Below are 17,212 nucleotides of genomic sequence, written 5' to 3'. Positions count from 1 at the left end.
GGCAACATGAAGGAAAGGAGGCCTTCTAAGCTCAGGAGTGATGCACAGAGGGACTGACAGAGACGGAGGAAGCACAAATCCTGCACAGACAGGTCCAGGCCAACAGGGTCCCAGCCCTGAGAGGGCAAGAGGACACAAGCTCCCACTCTAACCCAGAAGCTATCTCCAATTGATAACTACTCACAAATGAAAGATTAGTTCAGTCCAACCAAGTTTCACTGAGGACACAAATCACTATCAAGGCGCCATCATGCCCAGCAGTAGAAAACCAACAGGAAGTTAACTCAGAGAACCTTTGGAGGAAGGTTCTCTGTTTCACGGCTTTCCAGTCTTTTTTTTTTTTAACTTATGGATGGATCCTTTGTGTATATATTATGGCTTCTGGTTGTTTTTATGGGATTCCTATGTGTATAAACATTTGTGCTTCTGCATATATGTATTTCTCAAGCTTTTTCTTTGGTTCTGTTTCTTCTTTTTGCTCATTTGTTTTGTCCTATTCCAGCTTTTGCTTTATATCATTATCATCATCGGTATTCAGATACCAGCTTGTTTTCTAACAGGAAGCAGAAAGGTTGTAGAATCAGACTGGAGGGAAGGTGAGAAGGATCTTGGACAAGTCAAGGGAAGGAAAAAATGTAATCAGAATGTATTGTATGAAAAGTCTGTTTTCAACAAAAGAAAAACTAAAACACACGGTCTGATCATTCCAGCACAGCTGTCACCTTCTGGGTCTGGTTTTCATGCTTGCCATGTTCATTCAAACTGTGGTTTGCCTTGCTCTGTGCCTTGCGATTTTTTTTTATTATTAAAAGACAGATATAATTTACTGAGTAAAAGGGGGAAATGTTCTACAGTTTTTAATTCTTTATTTTATCCAGTTTTAAATTCTTTATTTTATCTGAGTCTTTAGGTGAGCTTATAAACTTTAGTTATTCTCAGGGTTTTTGGTTTTGGTTTGTTTGTTTGTTTGTTTTTTCAAGATAGGGTTTCTCTGTGTAGCCCTGGCTGTCCTGGAACTCACTCTGTAGACCAGGCTGGCCTCGAACTCAGAAATCCACCTGCCTCTGCCTCCCAAGTGCTGGGATTAAAGGCGTGTACCACCACGCCCGGCCTCAGGTGGTTTTTTGTTTGGTTGGTTGTTTTGTTTTGTTTGTTTTGTTTTTGTTTTAAATTGTCAGCCCCTTACAAGGAATAGGATTCTAGAACTAAAGAGGACTGAAGTTGCCCATCTCCCTTCTCCCTGACTGGATGAGCACAGGGAAAACTCATGCTGAGTTAAGCCCTGGTCAAGTCATTTTTGAGGGCACGCCTCCTTAAGAACACACATGTTTACACTGATACTCCCTCTACAGCAGTGGTCTCAGCCTCCCTAATGCTACAACCCTTTATTCAGCTCCTCATGTTGTGGTGACCCCAACCATAATTATCTCATTGCTACTTCATGACTATCCTCTGCTTGATATGAATCGGAATGAAAATATCTCACGTTCAGGATATACCCGATATGTGATCCCTATGAAAGGATCGTTCGGCCCCCAGAAGGGTCATGACCCACACGTGACAAACACTGCTCTAAAGGAAACAGTAGGAAAAATTTTTCTCCCTCCTTCCCTGAGAAATCATGAAAATAAACTTCTCAAAGTATGAGAATACTCCACTCCACATGACTGCATCCTGCGTCGTTTACAAAAGTCAGACTAAACTACAAAGCACCTACAGCAATAGGTCAATCACACTTCAGTTTCTGGCCCTAGTACTGCTTCTTGCAATGATGAATTTCTAGTCTGATGAATTGTGAGTCTTTGTATTCCTGTCTCTAATTCGGAGGGCAGCAGCTCTCCCTGCGTGACTTCACTTCAATAAGAATTATGAATTCCTCAACTTGTTCAACTTCTCACAGGAGTATAACTTACAATATCCACATGTGGTTTGAGGGGAAATGGCTTGTATATTTGAATATTTTAATCACCAGAGACTGGAACCATTTAAAAGGATTAGGAGGCACGAATACAAGATTAGTTTCAAGTAAGTTGGGTGTGATGGTTTGTATATCCTTGGACCAGGGAGTGGCACCATCTGAAGGTGTGACCTGGTTGGAATGGGTGTGTCACTGTGGGTGTGGGTATAAGATCCTCACCCTAGTTGCCTGGAAGTCAGTCTTCCACTAGCAGCCTTTGGATGAAGACATAGAACTCTCAGCTCCTCCTGCGCCATGACAGCCTGGATGCTGCCATGCTCTCACCTTGATGATAATGAACTGAACCTCTGAACCTGTAAGCCAGCCCCAATTAAATGTTGTTTTTTATAAGACTTGCCTTGGTCATGGTGTCTGTTCACAGCAGTAAAACCCTAACTAAGACAGAAGTTGGTACCAGAAGTGGGGTATTGCTGTGATAGGCCTGACCATGCTTTTATTTGACAGAATGTGGATTTTGGGACTTTGTATTTGGAAAGCAATAGAATGCTTTAAATGGGGCTTAATGGGTCATCCTAGTAGGAATATGGAAGACTTAGTTGCTGGGAGTAATTTGAACTGTGTTGACCTGGCCCAAGAGATTTCAAAGGAGAAGAATTTCAGAATGCGGCATAAAGACTGGCTTTGTGGTACTTTGGTGAAGAATGTGGCTACTTTTTGTCCTTGTCTGAAAAGTTTGCCTGAGGCTAAGGTGAAGAGACTTGGATTAATTGCATTGACAAAAGAAGTTTCAAAAAAGCCCAGCAGAGACTTTGTTCTCTGGTTAAGTCTTATGAAGAGAAGTTTGAACAGGCATAGCAAGCTTAGAAAGGAAAAATATAAAATATATGGTTCGAGTATTAAAGGGGTACCAGGAAGTGAAATGGAACAAATTCCTGTGTTCTAGGAGATAACAGATTAAGGGAGTGGGACCTTGGAGCAAGATCCTACCCAGCTAAATTAAATCCAGGCATGGTGGTACACACCTTTAATCTCAGGAGACAAGCATGCTGATCTCTGCATTCAAGGTCAATCTACAGAGCAAGAACCAGGATAGCCAAGCTTAGGCAGTGAAGGATTTAGAAAACATAAAGCTAGTGATAATGTAATAGTACAAGGGGATCATATTCTAGTTCCTGTAAGCAGCAGAACTCGGCAGCTTCAGCCATGTGGCTCTGGCTCTAGATTTAAGAATGTGAGGAACTACTGGGTAATTGATGCTGGTTAGCTGCAGCTAAGGAATTAGCAGTGATTAAGAAGAGATCAGCATCACTGAGGTGAAATCTTCTGGAAATTGTTTTCTGGGAGCACAAAGAAGCTGTGTTCCAGAGATACCCAAGGTTGTACCTCATGCTGCGACTAGACTTGGTAATGTGTAAGAGTCACTCAGGTGGTACTGCTTGTGAAGGAATGAAGGGATCATGGAGAGAAGCTGAGGCTTAGCACTGTGAGAGGCCGGGGAAGGCCATTGGAGAAGGTAAAGCCTCAGTTGTAGTTGATGGCCCAGGACTGAAGGGGTCATGCAAAGGATTTGAGGCTTGGCACCCTGAAGAGAGCCTATGAGAGGCTACTGGTGAAGCCTAGTTGGAGTGGAATACCCCAGTATATTGGAGATGTCAGTACCATGGAGTGATCACCAAGAACTGCAGCCGTAGTGGAGTGGATCAACCTGAGCTTAGAGTGCTACAGAGGGCAGAGCTGGAAAAGTGATGTCAACCCTTAGGAGGAGTCCAAAAGATCAAGTGGAATCCCAGACTCTGAAACAAGAAGCTGTAACATTGAAATTGCCTTGGAGACTCAAAGATGTTAAAGATGCCAGAGCCATGGGATACATGCTGAGGAAAGCTGCTAACAGGGAGTGGAGCCAGCCCAGGAGAAAGCAGTTTGTTGCAGTCAACAAAGATGAAAAAGGAGTGGAGATCTGAAGACCACTTTGACAGAGTTTGGAGTTTGCACAGCTGGTTTCCTGCCTTGCTTTGGGGATTACAGTTAATTAAGTTGAATGAATCTCAGAAGAGACCTTGAACTTTGAACTTTTAACATTGTTGCAACTTCTATAGACTATGAGGACTTTGAAAGTTGGACTAAATGCATTTTGCATTATGCTATGTTTAAGTATGGCCCCCATAGACTCCTGTTTTTGAACAAGTCTATGGGGACCAGGGAGTGGAATGTGATGGTTTGTATATCCTTGGACCAGGGAGTGGCACCATCTGAAGGTGTGACCTGGTTGGAATGGGTGTGTCACTGTGGGTGTGGGTATAAGATCCTCACCCTAGTTGCCTGGAAGTCAGTCTTCCACTAGTAGCCTTTGGATGAAGACATAGAACTCTCAGCTCCTCCTGCGCCATGACAGCCTGGATGCTGCCATGCTCTCACCTTGATGATAATGAACTGAACCTCTGAACCTGTAAGCCAGCCCCAATTAAATGTTGTTTTTTATAAGACTTGCCTTGGTCATGGTGTCTGTTCACAGCAGTAAAACCCTAACTAAGACATTGGGTTTCAAGCACTATGAGCTACCCTAATACACACCGGCTTGGTACTTCAAGCCTGGAGTTTAGGAACACTACCCTGACTGGAGACAGACTATGGTGATCATCCTATTAATTATATACGTTAAAAGCCAGGGTGTGAGTTAGTGTGAAGTGAGGGAAGGGCTTTGAACAGTACCGTGGAGAATGTCAACCCTTAAAGTGTGTCCTCAGGAAATGAGCCATGAAAAAGACAAAATGCGGTGTTTTAGTGGGTACATTTCAAGCAGCATTTGGGATTACATCAGCAATTGCAGCAGCCTCTGTCTCCACACAGTTGGTCCCCTCTTAAAAGGCGCCCACTCTGCTCCCTCGATTCCCTTCCTGCAAACTTCTCTCCGTGTCTGATGGCCCCTGAAATTCCAGGACCCGGTCCTAACCTGCTGAAATCCGAGCTCGGGCTGTTGCTAGGATGGGTACTCTCCCTCTAGTGTTCCTTCAAAGCCCTTGAGGGCCGCAGTGTTGACTCGTCCTAGACCCAGACCCGCAAAACAAGAGGCTGCATTAGTTCGCTAGTGCGTGCAAACCACAAAATAGTAGCTCGCTAGCGCATCCAACCCGCAAATCAGTAGCTCTCTAGGTAGCGCGTGCAAGCGCGGGAAGACAGGGGAGGGGTGGGGCGCGGACAGGGACACACGGAAGGCGTGGCTTGTTCTACACGTGCTTCCCACACGTGTTACCACACGCTATATTTCTCTCACTTCTAACGTGCAAAGACTGCACGAAAATTAGACGAAAAAATATCACAGAGATGCTTTGCAGAGGCTCAGTCGAGCCAGCCCGGAATAAAGCGCTTCACCGCCCCAAAACTACAGCCTCCCCAGCAACAGAGCGCAGGAGCCGAAACGCAGGCCCCGCCCTTCCGGTATTAGGCCCGCCTCCCAGCCGAGCCCCGCCCTACGCACAGCCACCTCCTCCCGCCCCCACGTACGCCCCGCCTACATCAAAGGCCCGCCTCCCGCGCTCAGCCCCTCCCCTCACGCACGGTCCGGCCCACACCCGGGTTCCGCTACACTCGTGAACCTTAGCGCTCGATCCAGAACTTGCGGCCATGGCGAACCAGGTATGGAGGCGCGCGGTGGGCCGGAGCAGAGGAGGGGAACGCCCGGGTGGCCCTCTGCCGCCCGCCGGGGAAGGCGAGCGCAGCCGCAGCGAGGGCAAGGAGGCTTTGTTTCGGCGCCGCGCTTGGAGAGCAGCTCTGCTTTCTGCTCTGCTTTGCCGGAGCCGGGTGGGCTGAGGCCCGCGCCCGTCACATGGGACGGAAGAACTTGCCCGGGTCGCGCCCGGGTTGCAGGATCAGATTTGGAGCGCGGGCCGTGCTCAAAACTCCCAAGCAAAGTTAGGCCCTTCCTTCGGCCTTGGCTTTCTACGTGCAGCACGGTGTACCTGTTTTTTCAAATCACGTTATTTGACTTTCTAGTCCATCTCCAGTAAACCCAGTGAGTGGCTTGCAACCTTTATTCTGTCAACACATTTCATAAGCGTCAAGTGAACTGATCAAAACCCAGCACTTCTCACTAGGTTTGGTTCCGTGGTTAGGAAGGTCTGTACTGAGTGTAATCGCTCTGGTAGCTCATTGCTTTAGATGCACGATATAAATTGCATATGGAATTGTAAACTTTACAGAACCACATAAAATTAATTCTAATGGTATGTTTACCCAACCTGATACTCACAACATTATTTCCACCTTATCAGTATTTTTAAATTGAGATATTCTTCACTCTTCTAAGCTTTCAAAATTTAACATCATACCTGATTTCAGTTCACACTTGCCTTTTTCTATAGCGTTCAATAGCCACCCATGGCAAATGGCTAATGCATTAGTTAGCACAGTTATAAGAGATGGTTATAGTATTTTTACCCCCATTTGGGTATTTCTTAGGATCCTTTCCACTGTGAAGTATTGCACTAAAGTGATGCTATAGAAACCATCCCAAGGAAAAGATTATTAGGACGCATAATACTAAGCTTGAATACTAACTTTGAATTACTTGCCAAACCTAGTGACAGACTCTGGGTGGGATTTTGCTTGGCTTGCCCGTTGTTGTGCTAGGTATCGAATCCAAGGCCTTGTGCATTCAAGGCACATGCTCTACCATTGAGCTACACCCCAGCTTGGGACATGTGCTCCATCGTCTTCTTTCCTTTTCTTTCTTTCTTTCCTCCTCCTCTTCTTCCTTTTCCTCCTCCTCCTCCATCTCCTCCCCACCTCCCACCCTCCTTTAAGATGTGTGTGTGCCTGTGTGTGTTTATATGCACTACGTGCATGCAGGAGGCGGCACAGGTCCTCTGGAACTAGAATTACAGGTAGCTGTGAGAGTGCAGATGCCTAGCACTGAACCTGGAGTTTTCTGCAAGAGCAGTAGGTGGGTGCTCTTAACCACTGAGCCATCTCTTCAGCCCTTCGATTATATATATATGTATACACAATTTAAATATATATAATATATATGCATGTATTTGTTGTCGTGGTTGATGGTGGTTTGGGGGTGGAAGGTTTGAGATGGGATCTTTCCATGTAGCCCTGTCGGTCCTGGAACTTGAAGTGTAGATCTAGCTGGCCTTGAGCTCACTGAGATCCACTTGCCTCTGAGCGCTGGGACTAAAGGTTTGCCTCACTATATCTGGCCCTTTAATTATATATTATTCACTGTGTGATTTATGCAAAACCTAAAAACAGTTCTCCATCTCACTTGGAGAGGTTATAAGCTTTTCTGTAAATATGCTGTTCAATTTAGTTTTATTTATTTAGCTTTTCGTGTGTCTGAGTTTGTAGTGTGTGTGAGTGTGCTTATGCATGTTCACAGGTGGGTATGTCGAGGTCTCAGGCTGACATCAGGTCTTCAATTGCTCCACCATACATTGAATCAGGGTCTTTCACTTGAACCCAGAGCTCTTCAGGCCAGTTACTCGATCCAGCCAGCTTGATCTGAAGATCCCATCTCTAGCATCTGAGTGTGAAATTACAGTCAGGGCCCTGCCTCCAGGTGTTATGCTGGGGAGCTGAACTCTGGGCCTCAGGCCTGCACGGGCAGGAGCTGTATGCCCTGGACCCTCTCCACAGCCTGGCACACTAACATTAGCGGCATCATTATCTCAGTTGCCTGTGAAATAATTACTAATCTAGGAGAATAAACTTTACTTCTTTTCCCTCCACTTCAGGTGATCAGGTGTAAGGCTGCAGTCGCCTGGGAGGCGGGAAAGCCTCTCTCCATAGAGGAGATAGAAGTGGCCCCTCCAAAGGCTCATGAAGTTCGAATTAAGGTAATGTCCAGCTAAGGCATTGTGGGAGAAACCCCAAAGGGCAGTGTCAAGGAGAAAGCATTGGAAGTCTTCCTGCCGCAGAATCACAGTCCTCCCCACACCTGCCCTCCCTCAAGTTGGCCTCTCCGTCTTTTTGTATTTGCTCATGGGCGGGCTAAGAAGCCAAACCTACGGATTAGTGAATTGCCACAATAGAACGTTCATAGTTTGGGTTTAAGGTGGCTTTATGTGACCCTCCCCTTTCTGCTAATCTCATAACTCACAGAGTGTCGTTGTATTAGAATCAAAGAATAGACACAGTCTTCAGTTTTGCTTCACAAAAACTGGAAAGAGGTTCTTGATTGATGAGAATGGTAAACAGATGAAGTTCTGTCGCCTACAGAGCTTTAAATTGCCCTGTCCATGATGGACAAGACCAAGTTCTGTGGATCCATTTGTCCCCCGCTCTTCCCCCTCCACTGTGGTTAGGAATTTATGGAGAGGCAGAAGGCAGCGTTCCGGAGAGACCTTTGATGCCCTGATGTTTGTAAAACTGTTTTTACCCTCTGCTCTCTGCTTGTTTATGACACAAAGTTGATGCTTTAAAGTCATAACCATTGCGTGTGTTTGTTCCTTAACATTCTGGGACAGTGTTTCCTTGAAGGGAAAGGGTCACGGCTCTCTTACTTCATCAGGACACCAGGCACATTGTACACACTAACCTGTGCCCCAAGGTTTGCATGTATCTGATTGAGAAGCACAAAACCTAATGCTTTTCAGGGTCCTTTTCAGCCGAGATCTAAGAGTCTGAAATGTTATACTTTATATTTATGTTCATGTTCAGAAGACAGTTTGTTCTAGATTACTGAGATGAGTGGTGTGGGCACACCAACAGCTTCATCCCCGGGAAACTGCTGGCTTACAGCAAGAATGAATACACAGAGCAGAAGCAGAAAAGCAGAAATACAAACAAGATTTTGCCTTTATTTTAAGGGCCTGATTGAGATTATATATGCTGCATGCATGCAGGAGCCTGCAGAGACCAGAGGACATTGGGGTCCAGAGGAGTTGCAGGGAGTTGTGAGCTGCCTGGTGTGGGTGCTGAGAACCAAAGACTGGGTCATCCACAAGAGCTGTAAGCGCTCTCAATCACTGAGCCAGCTTTCTAGCCCCAAGAACGATTTTTAGAAGCCAGAGAGTGCAGTGAAAGGCTTATCTGAATAGAAACTGTGTAGGTCAGCAAAAAGGACTCGGTTCCACTAAAAGCTCTGAATTTTGGCAGAGGCCAGCTAGCCAGGCCTCTCCAAAGAAACAATGTCTGTGTAGGCATCACATTCCCCAACTTAGGAAGCCAGCGGTGAGATGGCCCCAGCTGTTTCGATCCTCTGTAACTGAAGGCACCGTGCTGGGGAAGCCACTGGCTTTACCTGTACTTGTTCACACGCAACAAAAAGGAAAAGATCTGTGCCACACCTCCATGTATATCAATGTGCCGCTCTTCCCAACACTACGGGAAGTCCACCCGGTCTAAAGATGCCGTGGGTTGTAAGCATGCTAGTTTTGGAGAAGTAGATCTGTAAAGGAAACGAGTCTACAGATCTGCAGTGTAGTGTGACGCAGTGTCTTGTACACGAGTTGTTCTCTAGCTGCGCGTGCACACTTAGATGCTGCTTCTCTTACCGGCCTGGTAGATCCTTGCCACTGCTGTTTGCCACACCGATGCCTATACCCTGAGCGGAGCTGACCCCGAGGGGTGTTTCCCAGTGATCTTGGGACACGAAGGTGCTGGAATTGTGGAAAGCGTTGGTGAAGGGGTCACTAAGCTGAAGGCAGGTAAGGAAGGCATTGAAGCCACTCTGTGTGATGGTTTCGCCTTGTTTCTGTAGGGACACTACAACTATTTATTTCTAACTATACAACTCTGTATGAGCTCACTCCTCCCCCTGAAAGGATTTGGATTGATTTTAACTCAGATTTTGCAGGCTGCTTTTGCATTTGAAACTGTTTTAAATATATTACCCAAACCAATCTTGGCAAGTTAGCAAGCCTTTTTAGAGACGCATCAGTGAGTCGGTGGTTTTGAAACACTCCGTCATTCTCCATTATTTTGAGTTTTGTTTAGATCAGAAACTTTGCAATGAACTTTTCGTGCATGGCTGGTCAGTGTCTGAACCATGCTCTGTAGATAAAGTTTCTAAGCCTTGAGGTTGCCTTCCCAGACTTGTGTCAGCTGACGAGGGTAGAGTTCTGCTACGTTCACTAGAGCAGTGGTTCTCAGCCATGAAATTATTTCATTGCTACCTCGTAACTAATTTTCCGTAATGTAAATAATTGCTGTGCAACCCCTGTGAAAGGGTCATTTGACCCACGAAGGGGTCATGACCCCCAGGTTGAGAACCACTGACTTAAGCCCAGCCACTCCGTTCAGGATAATAACTTCACATTCAATTCTCAGGTGACACTGTCATCCCACTCTACATCCCACAGTGTGGAGAATGCAAGTTTTGTCTGAATCCTAAAACAAACCTTTGCCAGAAAATAAGGTCAGTATCTTTTTATACTTGTTTAATATATATAGTTTAAAAAAAAATAATGTGCATATGTGTGCTAATTGTATCTGCTCATGTCTGTGATACCTGCTAGGCCACAGCAGCTCATTTCTCCCAACCCATACCTCCCCATGTTGTGTGACAAAACTTTTCCTGGGGAGACTCAACACATGTCATCCCAGACAGGAAGCCCAAAACAGACCCAAGGACAGATACCACTACAGTCCAACATAGTGAAGCAGTTGAGTTTTATTTGGGTTCCTTACGGGAGTGTGGGTGAGGGGTCACTGAGGAGAGGATCAGAACTATTCAAAGACAGCTGCACCAGCGTGCACTTAACTCACTGGGCCAAGGGCACCTGATAACCTTGGCTTTGAGAAATTAAATCAGGCCAGCTGGAGGGTCCACAGTACAACTGAAGCTGTGGCAATTTTATTGAAAGCAATCAGGCTTTTGATTTTTTGATGCCTTTTTCAGAAACAGAATATAATGGCAGTTACCGGTTGTAGTTGTCAGGATATAATGACATTTGCAGGCTACATGGAGCACACAAGATTAATATCTAAGAGCAGTTGTCCTGTCAGGCTTCCATGCTTCCTTGACTAGAAGGGAACGTACAGAGAAACACGAAGAGACCCGAATGCTTCACTGCCTGAGGGAGTGCATAGGTCTCTTGGGAACTGGAAAGAGCCGTGGACTCTAACCTGAAGAACCCATGACACTTGCCTCTCACGGCAGCTAGGCCAGGCCAGCTCCATGGTTCCCTGTACCTGCAGGTAGCTCAGCAAGCGGCCTTCCCAGGGGACTCAGCTGAGCCTCCTCCAGGCAGCTGCTCTGAGCTGAGAGTCTTTGCAGCTTGGCTCTCCCATCTGCGGGGAACTCTCAGCTTATTGCTTACTCTGGCAGGGAGGGGCCGAGTGTATCTGGGCAGTTTCAGGGACTTACTGGTGCTTTTTGAGTTGTGTACCTTCCTGCAGAATGAAATGTTTGAATCTCAGAGCAAACGGTTGCACAGCCTTCGCAGCCTATACCTTTGAGACTGAATCTCTTACTTAAAAGCTCTCCATTTCAGCTGTGCCTGGGCCAGCAAGCACCTGCCTGGTTCCATTCCTCCTTCCCCCCAGCACTAGGGTTATAGGCTTATAGAGTCGTGCCTGGTGTGGTAAGTGGGTTCTGTGCTATGAACTCAGGTCTTCATGCTTGCACAGTAATTGCTCTTAAATGCTGAACCATCTTCCAGCTTTCTTTATTCTTACAATAAGAGAGCTCACAGTGATGAGATGGCTCAGTGGGTAAAACACTTGGGCAAGCTGCTCTTCCATAGGACCCAGGTTTGATTCCTAGCACTCACATGGTAACTCAACCATCTATAACTCCAGTTCCAGGGGAGCTGACACCCTCTTTCAGGAACCCAGGTACATACATGGTGTACATACATACACATACGTACATACATACATACATACATACATACATGCATGCAAAACACCCATACACATATAATTACAGATACACAGCAAGTAATTGTTTAGTGCTTTATACAGCACATTTTCCAGGAGTTACTTAAATCTGTCTTTACAGAGGCTTGCTGTCAGTGTTACTAACCTCTGGAAGCTCATTTCCAGGGATGAGAAAAATCAAGCCTGGGAAATCTCAGTTAGCCATCAAGATATAAACCAAAGCTTGTAACTGGGCATTCCTGTAATCTCAACACTTGGGAAATGGAGGCAAGAAGATCCCAGATTTGCAGCCAGCCCAGACTGTGTATGATCTTGTTCAAAGAGCCAAAGAAGAGGGGGTCAGAGTAGACTGAATACATTCTCTTTCTGTAACAGTTGGCTAAATTTGCAAGGAAAGACATGCTTTTAAATGTGAAATGAAATTCTTTTTATGAGCTATTTTATTGCCCATTAAATCAGAGTAATAAAAGTTACCACATAAGGTTAGTGTGAGTTCTATAGGAAATCACAAACCCCCTGACACAGAAAGGGTGGTTGGTGTAAGGTGTGGCAGGCCACTTGAGGACCCTTGGAGGCCATTTAGATCTTGCTTGTTGCCCTTTTTATTGCAGTAGAACATACAGCACTATAGTACTCATGGCACACAAACTGTAAGTGTGCAGCCCAGTGAATGTTTGCAGGTATACATACCTGCTGGATAGGTCCTTCTCTCAGAGATTATACTCCTACAGCAGTGTATAGAACTGTCTTCTCCCATTGTAGATTTACTCATGTATCTATCTTAGAGTATTCATCTGAGTGTAAGCTTGGATATTGTGTTTATTAGAAAGGATGAATGTTCTGAGAAGACGGCTCAGTTGGGAAAATTCAGATTCCCCAGAAACCACAGCAGAGCCCACAGCAGTCGCACAAGAGTGTGATCCCAGCACACCCCTAGGGAAATGGGAAGAGAAGACACAACAGTCCAGAAGCTCAGCTCGCCCAGCCTAACACAGTAGCACAGAGACCCTGTCTCAAACAGTGAAGCGGCAATGAAAACAATCTTATGTTGGTGGCACCACAACACAAGGCGGTGTATGAAAGGGTCGCAGCATTAGGATGGTTGAGAACCACTGCTTTGGAAGTTTTTTGTTTTAGAATACTTTTCTGAGTATTTGCTGGTTATTATTTTTAAAACTGATACAGAGTTAGGAAAATGAGTCTGCCCTTCCCATTTTCCTTTTCCTCTGTCTTCTCTAGAGTCACTCAGGGGAAGGGATTAATGCCAGATGGGACTAGCAGATTTACCTGCAAAGGAAAGTCTGTTTTTCACTTCATGGGAACTAGCACATTTTCCGAGTACACAGTTGTGGCTGACATCTCTGTTGCTAAAATCGATCCTTCGGCCCCTTTGGATAAAGTCTGCCTTCTCGGCTGTGGTATTTCAACTGGCTACGGGGCTGCTGTGAACACTGCCAAGGTAAGAGACTGGCCGCGGCTTCCGCTTCTGCCCTCATTCAGTTCAGTGAGACATTGCTGGCACACCATGGCCAACCTGTGAGGCTGTGACTGTTAGTGGGCAGCTGACACTGTCTTTGATGACAGGTGGAGCCTGGTTCTACCTGTGCCGTCTTTGGCCTGGGAGGAGTTGGACTGGCGGTGATCATGGGCTGTAAGGTGGCTGGTGCATCCCGGATCATTGGTATCGACATCAATAAAGATAAATTCGCAAAAGCCAAAGAATTTGGAGCCTCTGAATGTATTAGCCCCCAAGACTTCAGTAAATCCATCCAGGAAGTCCTCATTGAGATGACAGATGGAGGCGTGGATTACTCCTTTGAGTGCATTGGCAATGTGAAGGTCATGGTGAGTACATGTGCCCGCATTCTTTTTGAGCTTCGGTTTCTTTTCTGAAGTGCGGTTTCCTCATGATTAAAGCTTTGGTTCTGAAACAGCTTTGGTAGGAATTACTTCTTGAGAAAGCAGGGGCTGGAAATAGCTCCTTGAGCTACTTGGACCTATTGAATGGGGAATTACAGAAGGGCTCAGGGAAAGATGCTCACTAAAATGAGAGGTTTAGTGTGAAGAGCATGGGCTTTGGAACTGGATACACACACCTGAGCGAAGGATGGAGAGTCTAGTAGTGTGTCACCAACATTAAATCGTGTCCTACAGTTACTTCTGACAGCTTCTTGCACTGAAATCTTTAATTAGGAAAAAATAAACTTTTAGATTTATTTATGTGTATGAATGCTTTGCCTGCCTGATCCACTTCGTTGCTCTCCTCTCCTCAGGAAGGAGTTTTTCCAGCAAGGAAAGTTTATGGGTAGAGAAGTTATTCTTAGGAAGGTTAGCTTAAACTTGACGATGAGGCATTGTGTGTGGTGTCACATGTTTCGTGGTGTATGGCATGTCTTCATGTGATATCACATGTTTCATGGTGTCTTGGCATGTCTTCATTTAGCTCACCTTTGCCATCCAACAGCCTGACAGTGTGACTCGGATGCGAGGTGATGGGTGACTTGCTTTTGGAAGCTGTGTGTGGTGCCCATAAGAAGTCTTCTTTCTCATCAAGTCAAAACAGCTCGGCTCTTCTAACCTAACAGCATCCCCTCGCTCCAGTCCTGGTGTTTGTTCTCCCTCAGTAGTGTTACCTTCCAGCCGTAGTTCATTGACAGGATGAACTTGTAGACTCGCCCCTTGAACCTCTCTCTTCCATTGCAGTTCAGTCTGTGTGGGTCTGCTGTGTTCACCATGACCCTCTGTGTTCACTCACACACACACAGACTGAATTCCCCATCCTGTCTGATGAGGACACACTTGCATCCCAGTCCCAGGCAAGTGAAACCACACTCTCACCGGCTCCTTTCTTACCGTAACCTTGGCCTTCACACTGTCACACTCTTGGAGAGCTGTCTTCTTTTGGACCTTCTCCAAGGTTACTAAGAGCTGGTGTACATTTCTATCTCTCCTTTCTGTCTTTCCTTCTCTTCCAGAAACCATCATCCACGCCTGGCCCGAATCCCACCTGTGCCATTCATTCTTGCCTGTTCCCTGCCTTGTCATAGAATCCCTTCTGTTGGAATCAGAATCTCAGAAGCTTTCCAAGTCTGTTTGAACTTCCTCCCTCGTTTAGATTCTCTGCTGGCCTTTTGTAATTCTTCCTATATGGCATTGTGTTTGACTTACCCTCCCTCCCCCCCCCCCCCCCAAAATTCAGTCAGTGGCTTTCCTAATCATTTTCTATAGCTAATGAGCATTCTGAGGCCAGAGGGGTGGACAGCTCAGACAGCTCCTGCCACGTCTCCTTGCATGGCGAAGTCTAGAAAGCTCCTTTGCAGCCTTTCTGATAGTTGTCATTCTCACTGGAATGACTTGATATGTTGTGGTTTGAATTAGTGATGTTGAACAGTTTTTCATGTAGCTATTTGCTGTCTGTGTCTGGTTTTGAGAAATGTTGTTTTTCTATCCCTTGCCCAGGCTGTTTGGTTTTGGGGAGTTTCTTATAAAATCTAGGTACCAGCCCATCATCAGATGCCTGTGCTCTGCCCCAACTGTTTCCCTCTGCTATGCAGAGGTCTTTCGTTTGCTGTGCCCCATCTGTTTATTTCTGCTTTCGCCTCCTACATTAAGATCTTACCCAAAAAAAGTCTCCCCATTCAATGTCTTTATTTCCCTTATATTTTCTTCTAGTAGTTTGAAAGTTTCAGGTCTGACATTTAAGTCTATTTGTAGCTGATTTTTATAACCCACGAGAGAGTAGTAGTCTGGAGTTACTCACTTGTATTGTGGATATAGGATATAAAATTAAAATAGAAAGCAATTATAAGCTTTAGATTTGCTCAATTTCTGTTAATAGGTTAAATTTTAAAGATACTTGTTAAATATAATTACTCAAAAAAGTTAAAATTACTAAACGTCTTTGGGCATCTGTCACCATTTCTTTAAAAGGCTGTGTGTCGTCCCTCCTCTCTTGGGGTTTCTGGGAAAGAGGGCATTTTCAGGGTGGGTGATGAATGCCTGTGACTGACTCTCATCTTCGTGCACACAGAGATCAGCCCTTGAGGCAGCCCACAAAGGCTGGGGTGTCAGTGTGGTGGTTGGAGTAGCTGCTTCAGGGGAAGAAATCTCCACTCGTCCATTCCAGCTGGTGACAGGACGCACATGGAAAGGCACCGCCTTTGGAGGTAACTCAGTGCATATGTAGATTTTTCTCTTCCATTTCCATTGGCATAATTTAAAAGCCAGTCTCATTTTCTTATATTAACACAAATCATGGCATGTGTTGTTACTGTATTGTGGATTATTGTTTCATGGAAGACTTGAGGCTTTCCGAATCAGCCAGTGTTGACTGCTGGAACTGGGGAGCCATTAAATAGTGTTCTGGACTGTTTAGCCGGCACGTGCTCCTGGGGGCACCATGTTCCAGTAGCTGGATTTGAAAGGACCTTTGAAGCTGGAGTTGCACATAGTTGCTAGACAAGTGCTCTCCAGCAGAATACTGTAATTTATTTATTTGTTTGTTTTTGAGACAATCCTTTCTGCCTCGCCTCCAGTGTAGCTGCCTTTTTAGGCCTGATCCATCAGGCCCAGCATTTAGTAACCCTAATATAGGAAAAGAACAATAATTCTAAAATGTTTACTTTTTCACAACTAAGGGTATGTTTGATTCTTCACATCAGTTTTAGAATGTTTCCTTCCCCTTAAATTCCATTTCATCTGTAACTGCCTCTGTGTCACCCAGGAAGGGAACATGACTAAGTAAGCATACAGCAGAAACCTTTGCCTAACTTTTTAAGAATGTGATTTCTTTCAGGATGGAAGAGTGTGGAGAGTGTCCCAAAGCTGGTGTCTGAATATATGTCCAAAAAGATAAAAGTTGACGAATTTGTGACCGGCAATCTGTCCCTCGACCAAATTAACCAAGCCTTTGATCTGATGCACTCGGGAAACAGGTGAGTTTTCAGTTCACCGCTGTCTGTGTTCCAGAATCTGCCCGTGGTGTTAAAAGCTCACCATGCAGGGCCTGTGAGGTGGATCAGAGGGAGGTGCCTCCTTGCCAAGCCTGATGACCGGAGTTTGATCCCTAGATCCACCTGGCACAAGGGAACTGACTTCCACAGGCATGCCAGGGTGCACACTTGTGCACGTACATGCACACGCAGGATAAATAAATGGAACTTTTTTTAGTTCATCTTTCAAATTTTATTCTTATTGCTTCTGTCTCACAGCATTCGAACTGTTCTAAAGATGTAAATTCTGAAGAGAACACTGTCCATCCTGCACTCTTTCCTGTGATTGGCTAGAAACAGACAGGATTTACAAGCTAACCACGTCGTAGACTTCAGAAATGACTAGAAGGAATGTGCATAATCGAGGCTGTGATCTTGAACTAGGCAAATAGTCATCGTGGTCTTCTGAACCCTCCACATAAACAATTGCTGCTCATCGCGCAACGTTTTAACATAATAAAAATACTTTCTGCATGTG

The 17,212-nt window shown here is 45.4% G+C and overlaps 1 protein-coding gene across 1 annotated transcript; it reads left to right on the top strand.

Annotated features, from left to right (window-relative positions):
- Positions 1-5,449: 5,449 nt before the first annotated feature.
- On the top strand, positions 5,450-17,212 carry Adh5 (alcohol dehydrogenase 5 (class III), chi polypeptide). Its single transcript, XM_085835489.1, has 9 exons — positions 5,450-5,551; positions 7,654-7,755; positions 9,426-9,567; positions 10,190-10,277; positions 12,983-13,202; positions 13,328-13,588; positions 15,774-15,909; positions 16,539-16,677; positions 16,954-17,212. The coding sequence occupies exons 1-9, from the start codon at positions 5,540-5,542 to the stop codon at positions 16,976-16,978; spliced, it is 1,125 nt and encodes a 374-aa protein (XP_085691615.1). The 5' UTR covers positions 5,450-5,539; the 3' UTR covers positions 16,979-17,212.

The sequence above is a fragment of the Mus caroli genome, unplaced genomic scaffold (genome assembly GCF_978045245.1).
Source record: "Mus caroli unplaced genomic scaffold, Mus_caroli_1 scaffold_3, whole genome shotgun sequence".
Lineage (NCBI taxonomy): Eukaryota > Metazoa > Chordata > Mammalia > Rodentia > Muridae > Mus > Mus caroli.
Note: the sequence above shows the minus strand (reverse complement) of the source record. Positions and strands in the feature narration are given on the sequence as shown.